Source organism: Bos indicus, chromosome 9 (assembly GCF_029378745.1).
Source record: "Bos indicus isolate NIAB-ARS_2022 breed Sahiwal x Tharparkar chromosome 9, NIAB-ARS_B.indTharparkar_mat_pri_1.0, whole genome shotgun sequence".
Lineage (NCBI taxonomy): Eukaryota > Metazoa > Chordata > Mammalia > Artiodactyla > Bovidae > Bos > Bos indicus.
In genome coordinates, this window is record NC_091768.1 from 70906681 (window position 1) to 70925144 (window position 18464).

Consider the following 18464-nt stretch of genomic DNA (forward strand, 5'->3'; position numbering starts at 1 on the left):
ACAAGCATGTAATGCTTTTCTTGGTACTGTATTATAACCTCCTTAGCCTTAGATGACTGAATTAGAGTTGGCAAAATGATTCCAGGAAAACTCATTAGTAGGTAGGCTGCTAAGTCGCTTCAGTCGTGTCTGACTCTGTGCGACCCCAGAGACGGCAGCCCACCAGGCTCCCCCATCCCTGGGATTCTCCAGGTAAGAACACTGGAGTGGGTTGCCATTTCCTTCTCCATAAGTAGGTAGGAGTGAATCTATCATATTATTACTCAAGAGAAAAGTAACAAAGACACCAGGTCATGTTAATACTAAGTATGAGAATGAAGCTCTTTGATCTTGCCTGAGTTCTATTCAAAGTTTTGATTGCTCATTGTTTCCTTCTTTAAAGTGATAAAAATATATCTATCACTGAAATTCAGCACACACTGAGAGATGAAAATTTAGAAGCAATCTCTTTGGAGTCCAGTAAAAGACAAAATGGTCCAATATTATCACATTTTATAAACATTGTTTTATTGCTGTTGTAATTCAGTCACTAAGTCATGTCCAACTGTTTGTGACCCCCATGGAGAGTGGTTCACCAGGCTTCCCTGTCCCTCACTGTCTCCCTGAGTTTGCTCAAACTCTTGTCCATTGAGTTGGTGGTCTTATCTAACCATCTCATCCTCTTATCGCCCCCTTCTCCTCCTGCCCTCAATTTTTCCCAGCATCAGGGTCTTTTCCAATGAGTCAGCTCTTTGCATCAGGAGCCAAAATATTGGAGCTTTAGCATTAGTCCTTTCAATGAATATTCAGGATTGATTTCCTTTAGGGTATACTGGTTTGATCTTCTTGCTGTGCAAGGGATTCTCAAGATTCTTCTCCAGCACCACAATTTGAAAATATAAATTCTTCAGGCTCAGCTTTCTTTATGGTCCAACTCTCACATCCATACATGACTACTGGAAAAACCATAGCTTTGACTATATGGACCTTTGTTGGCAAGTAATATCTCTGCTTTTAATATGCTAAGTTTGTCATAGCTTTTCTTCCTAGGAATAAGCATTTTTAAATTTCATGGCTGCAGACATCATCCATAGTGATTCTGAAGCCAAAGAAAATCAAGTCTGTCACTGTTTCCATTTTTTCCCCTCTATTTGCCATGAAGTGATGGGACTAGAGGCCATGAACTTAGTCTTTTGAATGTTGAATTGTAAGCCAGATATTTTACTCTCGTCTTTCACCTTTCACCTCCTCTTCACTTTCTGCCCCTAGGGTGGTGTCATCTGCATATCTGAAGTTATTGCTATTTCTCCTGGCAATCTTGATTCCAGCTTGCGCTTTATCCAGCCCAGCATTTTGCATGATATATTCTGCATAGAAGTTAAGTAAGCAGGGTGACAATATACAGCCTTAATGTAATGTTTTCCCAGTTTTGCACCAGTCCATTGTTTCATGCCTAGTTGTAATTGTTGCTTCTTGAAGGAGGGCTTCTCATACAGCACTTCTCAGGAGGTGGGTAAGGTGATCTGGTATTTCCATCTCTTCAACAATTTCCCACAGTTCGTTGTGATCCACACAATCAAATGCTTTAGCAAAGTCAATGAAGCAGATGTTTTTCTGAAATTCTTTTGCTTTTTCTCTGATCCAATGGATTATGGCAATTTGATCTCTAGTTCCTCTGCCTTTTCTAAATCCCGCTTGTGCTTCTGGAAGCTCTCAGTTCACGTTGAAGCCTAGCTTGGAGAGCTTTGAGCATTACCTTACTAGCATGTGAAATAAGCACAATTGTGAAGTAGTTTAAACCTTTTTGGGTTGTCCTTCTTTGGGACTGGAATGTAAACTGACCTTTTCCAGTCCTGTGGCCACTGTTGAGTTTTCCAAATTTCCTGGCCTATTGAGTATAGCACTTTCACAGCATTATCTTTTAAGATATGAAATAGCTCAGCTAGAATTCCATACCTCCACTAGCTTTGTTCATAGTAATGCTTCCTAAGGCCCATCTGACTTCACACTCCAGGATGTGTGGCTCTAGATGAATGACCACACCATCATGGTTATCTTTGCCTCTAAGACCTTTTTTGTGTAGTTCTGTGTATTCTTGCCACCTCTTCTTAATTTCTTTTGCTTCTATTAGGTCATTACCATTTCTGTCCTTTACTGTGTCCATCTTTGCATGAACTATTCCCTTGATAACTCTCATTTTCTTGACAAGGTCTAAACAATAAATAAGCAAATATAAATGTAATATACATGAATGACTGAAATGCATTTGAATTTACAGATATCTTGCATGCCTTACAGCTCATAAATTTTCTGCTACTGAAGTGTTTCTGAGTTTTTATTAATCTTAAAGAGAATTTCTTAAATATCTCTCTGCAGTATATCCTGTGCAATAGGTCCTTTTTGTGTAGACCTCTTCAGATAAAAAGATCTCATATTTTACTTAGCTAAGACTTTTTCCCTTTAGCAATGAATAAATTTTGAAATAGATGGAATTTTGTATTTCATTGGATGATCATACAATTTAAATTTCTTAAAATGGTGAATTATAGTAATAGATTTTCAATTGTTAAAGCAAACTTCCATTCTTGGCATAGACTCTAATCAAGATGTATCATCTCTTTATATGCTGTTAATTTGTTTATTTTCTGCTTCATTATGAGTGAGAGTGTTCATTCTTTTTCCTTGGGTTTTGTATCCATGCTATTCTACATCAAATAATAAATTTTAATTGGAGATTAAAAGTGTAAATTTCTTCTTCTTCACACCTTGCACCATAGGGACTCCACTGTAGATTATTTTGGGTATGGGATTTGGCTGTGCTTCCTGGGGGGATTTGGCATTAACTTGTTAGATAGTTTGGAGGTGAGTAGTAAAAGGTAATCTGCATCTTTTGCATCTCCTGCATTGGCAGGCAGGAGTTTTACCACTGGCATTATATAGGCTTCCCTAAAATGTAATGAATGAATAACAAATCAATACGCATCATGCTAACTTTGACAAAGAGGAATACCCACCCAAACATCAGCCAGGTAATAAGAGATTTTTGTTAAATTGTAAGGTAAGACATCTTTTGTGGGAAAAGAAAATTTGCAACAGATTTATTTGAAGTTAAATTATTATTCAATTTAGAATATTATTTCAGAGTACATTTTAAGTATAAAAATAATACCTTATATTCTAAAATTAAAATAAATTCAAATTCAATATACAGTTATTTAATATGTTCAGAAATTAAAACTAACATAAATACATGACAGGTCACACGATAATGTTTGGTAATTATAACAGAAATAAGTGGTTCAAAGATCTTTGTTCTATCTTATTTGATTGAAAGAGGGAGGACCTTCTCTGGATGTTTACCTGCTATCTACAGCAGCACCATGAACAGCAGCTCATCCACTGTTGCAACTGTGCAGCTCTGCTACGAGCACCTGAATGGATCCTGTGTGAAAACCCCCTACTCACCAGCTCCCTGCCTCATCCTGTACACAGTGTTCAGCTTTGGAGCTGTGCTGGCTGTATTTGGAAACCTCTTGGTAATGATTTCCATTCTTCACTTCAAGCAGCTGCATTCTCCAACCAATTTCTTGATTGCCTCCTTGGCCTGTGCTGACTTCTTGGTGGGAGTGACTGTGATGCCCTTCAGCACAGTGAGGTCCGTAGAGAGCTGCTGGTACTTTGGGGAAAGTTACTGTAAATTTCACACTTGTTTTGATGGGTCATTCTGTTACGCTTCCATCTACCACTTGTGCTTTATCTCTCTGGACAGGTATATTGCGATCACTGACCCCCTGGTCTATCCAACTAGGTTCACTATGTCTGTTTCTGGCATGTGTGTTGCCTTCTCCTGGCTCTTTTCGATTATTTATTCTTTTTCCCTTCTTGGCACAGGAGCGAATGCAGCTGGACTGGAGGATCTAATAAGTGCTCTCACCTGTGTGGGAGGCTGTCAAGTTGCAGTGAATCAAAGTTGGGTATTAGTGAATTTCATTTTATTCTTCATTCCCACCCTTGTGATGATAGTTCTTTACTCCAATGTTTTCCTCATTGCTAAACAGCAGGCTAGAAAAATTGAGAATCTGAGGAGTAAGACTGGGCGATGCTCAAACAGATACCAAGACAGAGTGGCCAAGAGGGAGAGAAAGGCTGCAAAAACACTGGGCATTGCAGTGCTAGCGTTTCTGATCTCCTGGCTGCCTTTCTTTCTGGATTCCATCATTGATGCCTTCCTAGGTTTCATCACTCCCACATATATTTATGAAATATTGGTTTGGATTGCTTATTATAACTCAGCTATGAACCCCTTGATTTATGCTTTCTTTTATCCTTGGTTTCGAAAAGCCATCAAACTCATTGTCACAGGCAAAGTCTTGAGAGAGAATTCCTCAACAGTAAATTTATTTTCTGGGTAAGTCTACATTTTAGATGGAGGAATTGACAGTAGATTCACAGTGAACACACTCTGGGATTGCTTATTATAACTCAGCTATGAACCCCTTGATTTATGCATTCTTTTATCCTTGGTTTCAAAAAGCCATCAAACTCATTGTCACAGGCAAAGTCTTGAGAGAGAATTCCTCAACAGTAAATTTATTTTCTGGGTAAGTCTACATTTTAGATGGAGGAATTGACAGTAGATTCACAGTGAACACACTCTGGGTAGAAAATTATGCTTCAAATTTGACCCAAACACTTAAATTCAGATTCATCATTCTTTGGTAAATATAACATAAAACCCTGTATGTAATGGAAACATGACCTTGGAGCCAGGAACATGGCAATTTAACACCAAACTTGGGCTGCTTCCACTCCCTGAACTTCACTGTATGTGTCTAGTTAATAACCTCTCCTTTGTAGCATTCTTGAGAAAATTTAAAAGAATGTATAAAGAAAGTGAAAGTTGTTTGGTCATGTCTGACTCTTTGCCACCCCATGGACTATACAGTCCATGGAACTCTCCAGGTCAAAATACTGGAGTGGGTAGCCTTTCCCTTCTTCAGGAGATCTTCCCAACCCAGGGATTGAACCCAGGTCTCCTGCATTGGAGATTCTTTACCACCTGAGCTATCAGAGAAGCCGAAAAGTATGTGTAGAAAAAAAAAAAAAACTATGTTTTTATTATTCTAAATCTCCCCTTTTTATTGCTTTATAATAGTTCAGCCTTGGTTATTACTTCTCTTTATATTTTCGTGATTGTAATATTTCTCTATTAAAATGTACATGCAGCTGGGGAATGCTCAGAGACATCCTGGCTCAGGGAGGGCAAAGTAGTGACTCCACACTGTCAGGTGTTCAGATTTGGGGTCCAGAAATATGATCTCAGAGTCGGGTAAGATCAACCCAGAGAGAAAGAGTGACTATAACATCCATTTAAGTCTTTACTATGGGAAAGGTGATTGGTGTCATTAATAGTATTTGATTATTCAGTAAGCTTCTTTGTACTGATTAATTCTACTCCTACAGTTTCATTTTGGTTCAGAAATTTTACCAGTTAACATACGTTTAGAACATGGGTTTTAAGACTATCACTCATTACTGTACTCTATCTTAATTTAATATCTGTTCACTTTTGCATTGTACCAAAAACATTATTTTTAAACATTTATTGTATTAAAGTATAGTGATTAAATGTACCAAAATTATTTATAAGGGCTTTCAATGATTCACATGAAATGTCCAAATTAAAAAACACCCAAAAGAATAGAAAAGTGAAATGAAGGAGATAAATGATGATAGACAGGCTGGTAAATGCATTGTGTGACCCACAGAGTTGAAACTGAATTAATTTAAGCAACTCACATTGGGTAAGTTAAGCTATTTACTTTGTATAACATTCACCAGCTTTTCAGACATGAAGACTTGTTCTGGGTCTTAAGATTGGAGGGTGCTGTGCGTCCCATGCACTGAGTGAGTTAACTGATTGATTCTCTTATAACTTTTAGTTTGTTGTAATCAGACATCAAAATTAAAAATCAGAGCATCATATCTTTGGGGCAAGAGTGAATAAATATTTAAAATATTCTTGTTATTTTTCTTTAATTTCTTGATTGATATAAATCAGAAATATATTAGCACATCATTTCTATTATTAAAGAAATGCTTTAAGCTGGTAACCTTTCCTGAGACAGTGAACTTTTTATGAATATACTATGCTTGAATGAAACTCTCTCATCTTCATTTTATGAGTAAAGATGATACAGATAATTTAAAGGCACCCTAGACTGCTTAGTATTAGTTTATACACAACTCTTCCAACGCTGACAATCATCAATTTATTTTGATTTAGTGCTTTCAATGTAGTAACTTTCTCTAATCCTGTGCCACAAGCTATAGAGAAATCATACTGACCATTTTAAAAATAGAAAAAGCTACAAAGTGCTTACAAAATCTGCTGAATATCTTAGCAGATTTTGGATTCATATCTAAGCTTCTGGATTCAAATAAGCACTTCTAACATCTAGTTTAGTACTTTTACACTTGTCTTTCTGTTTTTTAAGTCCCTTTTCACATATATTTAACAAATGATTTAATTTTGCTCCTTTCTTCCCCAGATCAACATATCATTGTATTTTGGTGAATATTTAATATCTTTCTTTCTAGAAGCACAAACTTCTTCTCATTTATGTGCCTGAGTATATAAAAGAAATAATTCTTTATGCATCATAGTGGTTATGTGATATGCAAATTACAGACACTTCACACTTATTTTGTGGTTATTGGGATGTACCTCTGGAAAGAGTATCCCTCTCTGTCACACATTTGGAGATGAAATCAGAGACAGAAAAATTCACACACCAAGAACAGCAAGCTGGTCACAGTTTCTTGGCCATTCAATTGTTAGTCTGCTGTGATAAATGTACAAAATAATAAAACTGAAGGTGACTTTGAGATGGTCTATTCTGAACCATCCCTTTAAAATAATTAATTAAGTAATTTAAAATTTTTCTTGGCTGCACTACATGGCTTACAGAATCTCAGTTAGCCCATCCGGTTTTGAACCCAAGCCATGGAAGTGAAAGCATTGAATCCTAACCACTGGACCACCAGGGAACTCCCCATATTTAAATTTTTTAACAGAGAAGCTCATAATTAAATATTTTTCATAATGGACATATAAATTGAACATATTTAAACTATACGATTTGATAAGTTTTGACATTTGTAGATACCTGTAAAATCATCACCAAAATCAAGACTGAACATACCTATCTCCTCAAAGTTTCTTCATGTTCTTTGTAATGTCCTTCCTGCTCATCCCTACACATTCAACCCTCTTCCATCCCCACGCAGCCACTGATCAGCTTTATGTCACTCTATACTAGTTTGTACCTCTAGCATTTTATATAAATACAGCTATATGTTATATATACTTATTTCTGTCTGAATTATTTCACTCTGTATAGTAATTTGGAGAATAATCCATGTCAAAGCATGAAGCGGGGGTGGGGGGATGATTTGGGAGAATGGCATTGAAACATGTATAATATCATACAAGAAATGAATCGCCAGTCCAGGTTCAATGCAGGATACAGGAAGCTTGGGGCTGATGCACTGGGGTGACCCAGAGGGATGGTATGGGGAGGGAGGTGGGAGGGGGGTTCAGGATGGGGAAAACACGTACACCCATGGCAGATGCATGTTGATGTATGACAAAACCAATACAATATTGTAAAATAAAAAATATAATAATAATAATAAACAAGTTAAAAATATATATTTTAGTCTTTTTTCTTTGTGATGGAGTAGCATTTCACTGTGGAGAAGGCAATGGCAGCCCACTTCAGTACTCATGCCTGGAAAATCCCATGGACGGAGGAGCCTGGTAGGCTGCAGTCCATGGGGTCGCTAAGAGTCGGACACGACTGAGCGACTTCACTTTCAGTTTTCACATTCATGCATTGGAGAAGGAGATGACAACCCACTCCAGTATTCTTGCCTGGAGAATCCCAGAGATGGGGGAGCCTGGTGGGCTGCCGTCTATGGGATCGCACAGAGTCGGACACGACTGAAGCGACTTAGCAGCAGCAGCAGCATTTCACTATATGAACTGAGCACAATTTGTTTATTCATCTCACCTGTTGACTGACGTTTGGTTTGAACCAACCCTTTCTAGATGCAGGTCATAACTTAAGTACTTGAGCGAGATAGCCAAAGTCTCATGAATTCACAGAAGGGGGCTTGGCCACCCTCCAGGAGGTGTCTGGCTGGACTGGGCCTTGCTGAGAAGTGTAAAAATCTACTTTCATCCTCTCCTCCCCCTAGTCTTGGCACAAGGTCTCCTTTCTAAGAATTGCCTCACCTCTACTCACTTAGATGTGGCTGGCCTGGTTCTAATGATCCATGACCATCTGTTTCTTGCTCTATTTTATTTTAATGCAAATTTTATTTATAAATTTATGTTATATAATCATGTTTATTAATTATAATTTAATATAATAAAACATTTGTTATATTGTGTAAAGTGAAAATGTTAGTCAGTCAGTTGTGTCTGACTACGCAATCCCAATGACTGTAACCCACCAGGCTCCTCTGCCCATGCAATTCTACAGGCAAGAATACAGGAGTGGGTAGCCATTTCCATCTCCAGGGGATATTCCTGACCCAGGGATTGAACCTGGGTCTCCTGCATTGATAGTAGATTCTTTACCATCTGAGCCACCATATTGTATATTATAGTATATAGAAATGTATACTATATATAATTATCCATTATATATTACTTCTTATTTGAGGCAGAAGGAGAAGAGGGTGACAGGAGATGAGATGGTTGGATGGCATCACCAATTCATTGGACATGAACTTGGGCAAACTCTGGGAAACAATGAGGGACAGAGAAGTCTGGCGTGCTCCAGTCCCTGGGGTCATGAAGAGTCGGGCAAGACTTGGCAATTGAACAGCAACAATTCCAAAAAGTTTTTTAAAATTTTATAGGATTTCAATTATAGTTTTAATTTTCACAAGAGTTATATTTCCAAAAATAAATTATCTTGCAACTTCAAAAACATAACTCCATTGTCTTCTTGGACCTAGTGTACTGATGAGAAGCTTGGTCCCAGTATGGTGTTCATTCCATTTTCATAGACTAGTTCTCTCTGGCCTTTGTTCCTAGGAACTTTTAAGAACTTCTCTTTATATTTGTTTATATTTAGCGCCTCTATTTTTTGTTTTGTTTTGTCTCTTTGTAGTTGGTAGGCATTTACATTTGGAGTTTAGATTCTTTAGCCCAGAGAAAACTTTCTCTAGGATCATTTTTATTATTTTCCTGTGCTCATTCTTCAGCTGATTTTTTCTGGGATTAAGAATTTCTCCCAGGTCCTATGGAAAGAATATTTCTCTTACCCATCTGAGAAACTTTCACTGTGTTTAATGTGGGTTATTTTCTGTACCTAGGGTTTTCCATCTGTTTGATCCTATCTCATTTTTATCTTTCAGAGATACACTTTAGGGCATCTAACTGGAATTTCAGAAGTAAGTAAATTATCAGCTCACTTATCTTGACAGGGCTAATCTTCAGATGGTATGTACCAATTCAACCATTCCATTGTGAAAATGATGAAATGCTTAACTGCTGGTTGGTAAATATCTGTCAACCTGAGCCTCCTAAACCTCTCAAGCCTTGACATGATCCAACAAGGAAAGATCAATGGAAAGCAAAGGTGGGCATCTCCACAGATTAACTATCTCTCAAAAGAGCATCCTTTCTGACCAGTCATTGCTCATGTCTTAGCAGATTGATTTTTTCACATTTTGAAATGTCAGCCCTAAATACTGACCCAGAAATCAAATGGTCACTTTTTGACGAGCACTTCATCAACAGTAAATTTACTTCTGATGATGAAAACTTAAATAGGGGGAAATTAAGAATGTACTCAGAAGTACCGAGTGATTGTTTAAATAATTATTATTCACTTTCTAAGAAATAAATGAGATTTCTGAAAATCTATAATGAGATGATGGGAAGAAGTTTTCAAATTATTCAGGAAAAGCATTCCTTCTAGTCTGATTAGGAAGTCTGGCCCATCGAATATGTCACTAGATTTGGGACAGTCTGAACTTGGTGCATCTCAAACATAAAACAGCTTTACCATTTATCTCCTAGAGCAGGCAAATCTACTCTACTGATTCTCCCTTCCCCACATGTTAAGAACATTCTGGGAAGGTATTACTATTTTCCATTCAATTTCCAAAATTTATAAAGTCATGATAAGGTCTTTATAATTCAGAGTAAAGCTTTAAAATCACATCCAGTTAAGTAATCTTATCTTTCCTACCCCAGTCAGTGCCATCCAGGCTTAGGCCTCTTCCTTTCACTCCCAGTTTCTGCTTGGAGCCCCAACCACCCTTCAGGATGGAACAAGAATAAAAAGAGTATTAATAAAGAGATGAAAGCTGTGTTCTCATGCCTTGTAGTGGCATGGTATTAATGACCTATGTCTTGATTGTGGCAGAAGCCCAACTGTAGGCTCAGTGATGAGGTATACATGTAACTTCTTTGGGGGGAATCCACCCACTGTTCAATTCCCTAATATGGGGTGAACTCCCCACCCAACTGACCTCTCTTGACTTCTCCTTAGAATCTCTCCAGACAGACTTTTCTTCTGGGGTCCTTTGTTCAGGAAACTACTCCAATGAAGAAGGTACTGGCAAGATGATTCAATCTTTTTTTTTTTTTTTTTTTTTCTTCCAATTTTATTTTATTTTTAAACTTTACATAATTGTATTAGTTTTGCCAAATATCAAAATGAATCCTCCACAGGTATACATGCGCTCCCCATCCCGAACCCTCCTCCCTCCTCCCTCCCCATACCATCCCTCTGGGCCGTCCCAGTGCACCAGCCAATTGCCTCTTTAAATCTGCTTCTTCAATTGCTTGCTGACCTGCTCTATGTTTGTGTTAAGCAGTGCGTGCACGCTAAGTCGCCTCAGTCGTGTCCAACTCTTTGCGACCCTATAGACTGTAGCCCACCAGTCTCGTCTGTCCGTGGGATTCTCCAGGTAAGAATATTGGAGTGGGTTGCCATGCCCTCCTCCAAGGATTCTTTCCCACCCAGGGATTGAACCTAAGTCTCTTACATCTCCTGCATTGGCAGGTGGATTCTTTACCACTAGCATCACCTGGGAAGCCATGTTAAGCAGAGGAAAGTAGAAATGGAGAGAGATGGCTGGGAGGAGAAATGAGCCAGTGGGGAGAGAAGGCCATACTGTTAATGATTCTGGTGCCAGAGATGCATTAGTTTCATGAGGTCTGGAGACCAGTGGAAGTCAGTCTGGTTTGGCCCTTCCTCAGCCCTCCCACTTCAGGGTGTGTCAGGCAACTGTGACACATCCCGAAGGACTTGAGGAGGATGCTGAAAAAGGCCAAACCAGCACTGATCACAAGGACGAGGGACCCGGGGTGGGAATGCCTCCTGCAGGGATGCCTGCAGCCCCCAGATATGCAATGCAGGAGTGGGGTGCTGTTAGAAGGCTCATACACAGAAGTTGTGACTACTAAATGAAGGTTACAAGGAACCAAATTGGGCACAGAATGATTGTGCTCTTTTTCTTCTACTCTCTTCTTCTCTTTATGGGATAGAGCATAAAAGGAGGGTGGGATAAGGAATAAATGATCAGACATGCTGTTTCCCTAAAATCCAGTTTTAAACTTAGGCTTGGCTAGTCTGGGTTCAGTGAGAATGCAGATACTCGATTTGATAGAGATTATGGTTTTAAATTAGTGTAGATCAAAATGGAAATTTTTAACACTCAGAGTGACTGGACAGCTCTGGGGTCTGCCTGAAATCTCATGAAGGGATAAAAAGGAAGATATGTCTGGGCTGTGATGGGAGAGAATGTAATTTTGTACTATTTCTCACCCCCAAAATATTCCATAAGCAGTTATACACATTCCTAAGAAATACTTGTTAAATACAAATGGATTGTATGGTGAATCTAGGTAAGAACTGATTCAGTTAGGCACCAACTTGAAGAATGCTTAGACTGTAAATTAGATACTTTGATCAAAGTGGCCAATGCCAAGGGCTGTTTATTTATAGTTTAACACTCTGACCCTGCTTTATGTTTGGTTACCTCTTGACTCTAATCCAAAGAGACAAGAGTACAGAATATGTCTCGCCCCTCTCATTAGCAAGCTTCTGAGTTTGGGCACTGGAAAGACCACAGAGCATCATTAACACATCTTTCTCCCACTTTCATCATAACTGAGGAATACCTCACATTCTTAGTCACTGGGGAATTTATTAAACAGACTTTAAGTTGAGGAATGTCTTAGAGAAGTTCAAAGCCTGTAAACAAAGGTCCAATGTAGATATGAGACTGAAAACTGTAGATGATGCAAGACAACCAAAGCTTGACTCCAAATGCTGCCTAGTGTTCTCTAACCCCTTGAGAAATGTGACTGCTGCCTAATCTTGATCTTTATCTGATGCAAATGCATTTACTTAAGATGGTCTTATGAAGGCCTTAGGAAGAGCCTCCAATTTATTTATTTATTTTTTAAATATAAATTTATTTATTTTAATTGGAGGTTAATTACTTTACACTATTGTATTGGTTTTGCCATATATCAACAACAATCTGCCATGGGTGTACACATGTTCCCCATCCTGAACCCCCCTCCCACCTCCCTCCCCATACCATCCCTCTGGGTCATACCAGTGCACCAGCCCTAAGCATCCTGTGTCATACATGGAACCTGGACTGGCTATTCGTTTCATATATGATATACATGTTTCAATGCCATTCTCCCAAATCATCCCACTCTCTCCCTCTCCCACAGAGTCTAAAAGACTGTTATATACATCTGTGTCTCTTATGCTGTCTCACATACAGGGTTATTGTTACTATCTTTCTAAATTCCATATATATGCATTAGTACACTGTATTGGTGTTTTTCTTTCTGGCTTACTTCACTCTGTATAATAGGCTCCAGTTTCATCCACCTCATTAGAACTGATTCGAATGTATTCTTTTTAATGGCTGAGTAATACTCCATTGTGTGTATGTACCACAGCTTTCTTATCCATTCGTCTGCTGATGGACATCTAGGTTGCTTAGAGCCTCCAATTTACATTTCATCTCAACATGACACGAGTTCTCTTTTGGGACTAACCTAAAAGAACCTAGATTCCTGTAATATACTTCAGTTCAGTCGCTCAGTCATGTCTGACTCTGTGACCCCATGAACCACAGCACGCCAGGCCTCCCTGTCCATCACCAACTCCCAGAGTTCACCCAAACCCATGTCCATTGTATCGGTGATGCTATCCAACCATCTCATCCTCTATCATCCCCTTGTCCTCCTGCCCTCAGTCTTTCCCAGCATCAGGGTCTTCAAATGAGTCAGCTCTCCGCATGAGGTGGCCAAAGTATCAGAGTTTCAGCTTCAACATCAGTCCTTCCAATGAACACCCAGGACTGATCGCCTTTAGGATGGACTGGTTGGATATCCTTGCAGTCCAAGGGACTCTCAAGAGTCTTCTCCAACAAGCACAGTTCAAAGCATCAATTCTTCTGCACTCAGCTTTCTTTATAGTCCAACTCTGACATCCATACATGACTACTGGAAAAACCATAGCCTTGACTAGTCAGACCTTTGCTGGCAAAGTAATGTCTGCTTTTTAATATGCTGTCTAGGTTGGTCATAACTTTCCTTCCAAGGAGTAAGCGTCTTTTAGTTTCATGGCTACAATAACCATCCGCAGTGATTTTGGAGCCCAGAAAAATAAAGTCAGCCACTGTTTCCCCATCTATTTGCCATGAAGTGATGGGACCTGATGCCATGATCTTAGTTTTCTGAATATTGAGCTTTAAGTCAACTTTTTCACTCTCTTCTTTCACTTTCAGAGTTGTAGCAAAAAAAAAAAAAAGGCGGAAAAATGCAGGACAATTCTTCCCTTTTTATAGTAGATGTTTCACATTGCTTCTTCTATGCAGCTGGTTTCTTGGACTTCTCCTTCCCTTGGATCATGTCAAGTTTATTACCACTCATTGTTACTTCACTGAGTGTAATGTTTGGAATTGACCAGTGTTGCCCTGGTTTGTCAGAGAGGCATAATAAAAGACTTACCTGCTGAAAATACCACCTTTTCTATTAAAAATACTAATGTTATGAAACTGGTTGCTGGAAACTTGGGCTTCAGAAATAAAAAAAAATTGATAAAAATTAAGGGAACCAATAGATAATTATCCAAGTTTAACTTGCCAAATAAAGATAAATAGCAATAATAACTGTGGGAACAATGTTCATGCCCTTTCCCATAATTTTATAAAAGTGTTTTAATACCAAAATTTAGGAACAACATAATCTAAGAAGAAACAACAGTCTTGTAAATTGAATAAATTTTCCATTATGAGACACGTGCCTCATTGTTCTTTTTTTTTTTTTCTCATTTTTTCCTTCTGACCAATGAAAAGTTTGCTGTAGTTCAGCACTGATTCCCAGACTGGCATTTCAACATAACTGAATTCAGACTAAAAGACAGTATTACAAAGAGTAAATACCGAGATATAACTTTACAAATATATTTCCTTCTGTGCAGGTTCTCTGTAACTTTTAGGAACCTGGTCTTCACCTGAGGACTCTGCTGTCTGGTGTCAGAGCAAATGAAGTGGCATCCTCTGTATTCCTCATGGTGGTGGAGCATTCGCCCTCCATCACCCCAGTCCCCCCAAGGTCATTACACCGTACCAGTCTCGCCTCTCTCCAATACTGTCAACACATCCTTCTTTCTATTTTTGCTCCTTAATTTTAATCCCCAGCACTCTGTCATTCTCTCTAGTTCTACTCTCAGTATTTATTATATTTTAAACATAAACACTTGCTATATTAAGTACTAAACCATGTGCTTTAGAAGTGTTTACCTCAATAGTCATCACAGTAAGCCTCCAATGAAGCTAGTATTATTATCCCCATTTCACAGCTGAGAATACTAAGGCCTAGGAGGTTACAAAGTTGGGGAGAGTCTGGAGACAGTCTTAGGCAGACTGAGTGGACTCTGTTCTGTCCATATGCTAAAGCTGCCTCCATAAAATCCTTTCCTTTCAGGATATCACCACCACCCTACCGCAGTTGTAACCTAGGACTTGTAATCTACAAACTACAATCTTATCTGAAACGCTTGGGACTTCTGGAAATTGGAAATTTGTTTTAGGTGAAAAAGGCACTTCTGTTAAATATTTTGAATGTACTAGTGAAGTATATGAAGCATTTGTCATCAGCGCTATTATCTCTGCACCAAAGCATGAACCTTCAGAAGGGCTGGTCAGAAATAAACATTAGAAATAACTTCATGTCAGTGTTTGTCACCAAATTAATCAGACACTAACTTCCAATATTTTTACTTTTGGAATTTCAGGATGTAGACTTGTGCCAAAACCTGAAATCTCTCCAGCTTGGGTATATGATCTGTGATACCTGCCTTTCAGTCTCACTAGCTCTAGAAAGCCAGCTACTAGTCATTTTACCTCTCACTTCCTCTCACTTTACTTTCATCACTTGCTTCCTCATCCACCTTAAATATCAGCAACCATCATTCTAATCATTCCTTAAAAGTTGAATTTGGAAGAAAAGATTCTGCACTTGTTTTATTTTGTTAATGATTATCAATCAATTACTTTACCATACTATGTTATTGGTTACTATATAGTAACTCAGCTCCAACTATAAGTTGAGTCCTTTTCCCACCTTATCTAACTCATACAGCTCTATATGGAGGTAATATTATTCTTATATTAAGGGTGAAAAATCTGCAGCTGGAAGAGGTTATGGAAGTTGTCCAACGTCACAAAGCCAGGATTTGTCCTCAGCACTTTCTGATTCAAACTCCTGTGCAATGATTCTCTAGAGACTCTGCCTTCCTGTATTAGAAGATGAGATCTCTCCCATCTTATACCCAATACATCTACTATTACTGTTTATCACTTTTCAAGAATTGACATATAGCGCAGAAATGAAACACAAATAGAAGAATGACTCTTGGTAGAGTCCACAGCTTCTGAATACAGCTTCTGATTAATGTTAAAGAGGAAGAGTTGTAGGATCTTAAAGTACCGCTACAAAAAAAAAAAAATGTTTTAAGCACTTCAACAACACTGAGATATAACTCCTAAAATATTTACATCACTTTAAAATATGGTCTCTTAACTCTTCCCATGCAGCTACTATTTAATTTCATTCAGTAAGAAGATAGTATATCAGAGATTCATACTGAAAACAGTCACCTAAAATGAAAGAAATAAACACATAAACCCAACCCAAATGCATTGATAAGAATAGAGAAGTGTACGGTAATATCGATTTTAATATATTTATTTCATCACAAATATTGAAACTATAGAGATAAATTATAAATTAGATCCCCTGTACACACAAACTGTCCATTATATATAAAGTTAAACCTTGTACAAGCATATAGAGGTATATATAAAATATATATGGGGGGCATATTGCATATGCTGTTTTATAATCTAGGTCACAGTTTTCTGGTTTTGAGTCAAAAAATAAATTGTAGTTGCCTTTTTATGAGAATTGATACAGAACTTATTAGTGCTTTTTATTGGCTTTGTAACATTCTATTGCATAGATGGACCATATTTACTTAATTTATCCCGCACTGATCTACATTTTTCTCCGGTTAGTAATTGAGAGGTATACAATGAATATCCTTATCATGTTTGGTTACTGGCCTGACTCTTTTCTAGGATTACTTGCCAGGAACAGAATTATAGAGTCAAGTGACATACAAAATTTGAAATTTTACATAAATATCTTAATCCTTCTCACAAAGAAAATACTAAATTATATTTCCCTTAAATGTATCTAAGCATGCTCAGTTCTCATGAGAGTGCTCATTTCCCACACTCTAATTATTAATAGATATTATTGAGTCATATAAAGTTTGCCATTTTGCAATCTGAAACTCTGTTACATTTTTTAGCATTATTTGATTATTTGCACACTTGACCTTTTAATGTATTCATTAGCCACATCTCTGTAAAATTGCATATTTATTTGTTTAGTGGGATGTTTGTCTCTCTCTCTCTGTTTTGTAAAGGGCTTTTACATTTTTTTTTAACTTCCCAGACCAGAAATTGATCCCCTACATTGGAAGCATGGAGTCTTAACCACCGGACCACCAGAGAAATCCAAGCTTTTACATTTTCAAGTTACTAACACTTTCTTCATCATGTGTGCACCAATGGCTTCTAAGTTTGTCTTTTTTTCTTTGTCATGGCTCTATTTTTTTTTGAAGTTAAAAAATGTAGAGCATATTTTCTGTTCTGAGTCCACCAATCCAAACTATAAAAACTATGTTATCTTCTAGACTTTTAACATCTGGAAGAAAACAGTTTTGGTTTTGTGAACTACATGAGGCAAAATATTTAAGACTTTTCCAATAAATTTTATACCACATCAACATTTCTAAATTATCCATTTTTCCTAATAACATAAACAACAGTGTCGTTTTTATCACGGACAATGTACAAACTCGAAAGAGTTTAAGGAAATAAATGACCGGAAATTGCCCTCTGTCAACACTGGAAGTTAAAACAAAAAACCTCATGGAATAAGAAAACTATTACATAAAATGATAACTACTATTACAGTAATTTCACCATTTGTTTGTAGTTTTTCCCACAGTTACAAAATATCCTACTAAATGTAAAATACGAGCGTCGCATTGAGTTTGAGATGGCTGATGTGCGGGGCTAGAGGCCTTTAGGACGTCCAGAAATACCAGAGTTCAAGGAAAAAGCTGCTCACAGTGAAAGTAAACTGAGTCCAGAGAAAGACAAGGAATACACGGCGTTAACAGGAAACATGGAACAAGGAAACGTTTGAAAGCGAAGAAAAGGTAAGCTTTTTAGAAAAGGCATGACAGGTAATCAAGGCCTGAAGAGAGAAATAATTAACTGACAGAACAGGTGGTACTCAGATTTTAGGAAACTAGAAGATATGACCACTGTGTCAACCATTAGTTAAGAAATATATTTCTCTCAGATGCTCAAGGATGTTCACATCAGCAAGAAGGTAAAGTGTAAAGGTGATGCTACTGAAACTGAGGTACCGTTTCTCTTCCCCAATTTAATAAGCCACTTTCAAGCACTGCATTTCATGTCATAGTTATTGGCAAACTCCCAATATGTCACCAAATTAATTTCAAAAATTTCAAATTATCAATATGAAATTTATGATTATTTACATATAAATTTTTATGTTTGATGAACTCTTCTTTAATATTGGCCAATTTGATAAGTTATATTGCAAAAAAAAAAAAAAAAAACCCACAATAGCCCAGTGAAAGTCATCATAGAGAAGTTTTTGACAAGTTGGAAGTGAGTGAAAGTCTTTGTAAGGAAAAGAGGAAATCAAGAAAAAGACGTTTTCAGGTTACAAAGGAAAGAGTCAATGGAATAAAAAGAAAACAGAAAGAGGAATGTGTCAACTACATTCCACCTTTCACCTCTTGCTTGCAGGCATTCAT

General features: G+C 37.7%; 1 protein-coding gene across 1 annotated transcript; it reads left to right on the forward strand.

Annotated features, from left to right (window-relative positions):
* The first annotated feature begins 3347 nt into the window (after window positions 1-3347).
* On the forward strand, window positions 3348-17692 carry LOC139184848 (trace amine-associated receptor 7a-like). Its single transcript, XM_070795641.1, has 5 exons — window positions 3348-4387; window positions 11281-11374; window positions 14538-14664; window positions 15132-15241; window positions 17621-17692. Exons 1-5 carry the CDS (start codon window positions 3360-3362, stop codon window positions 17690-17692), a joined length of 1431 nt encoding a protein of 476 aa, XP_070651742.1. The 5' UTR covers window positions 3348-3359.
* Window positions 17693-18464: the final 772 nt, after the last annotated feature.

Bases quoted from the DNA above. Each gene is read 5' to 3' on its own strand.
- LOC139184848 (XM_070795641.1), top strand. From the start codon at position 3,360: ATGAACAGCAGCTCATCCACTGTTGCAACTGTGCAGCTCTGCTACGAG. The intron at 11,375-14,537 runs GTGGGAATGCCT...TGTAACTTTTAG, and splicing joins ACAAGGACGAGGGACCCGGG to GAACCTGGTCTTCACCTGAG. The intron at 15,242-17,620 runs GTCAGAAATAAA...TTTTTCCCACAG, and splicing joins ATGAACCTTCAGAAGGGCTG to TTACAAAATATCCTACTAAA.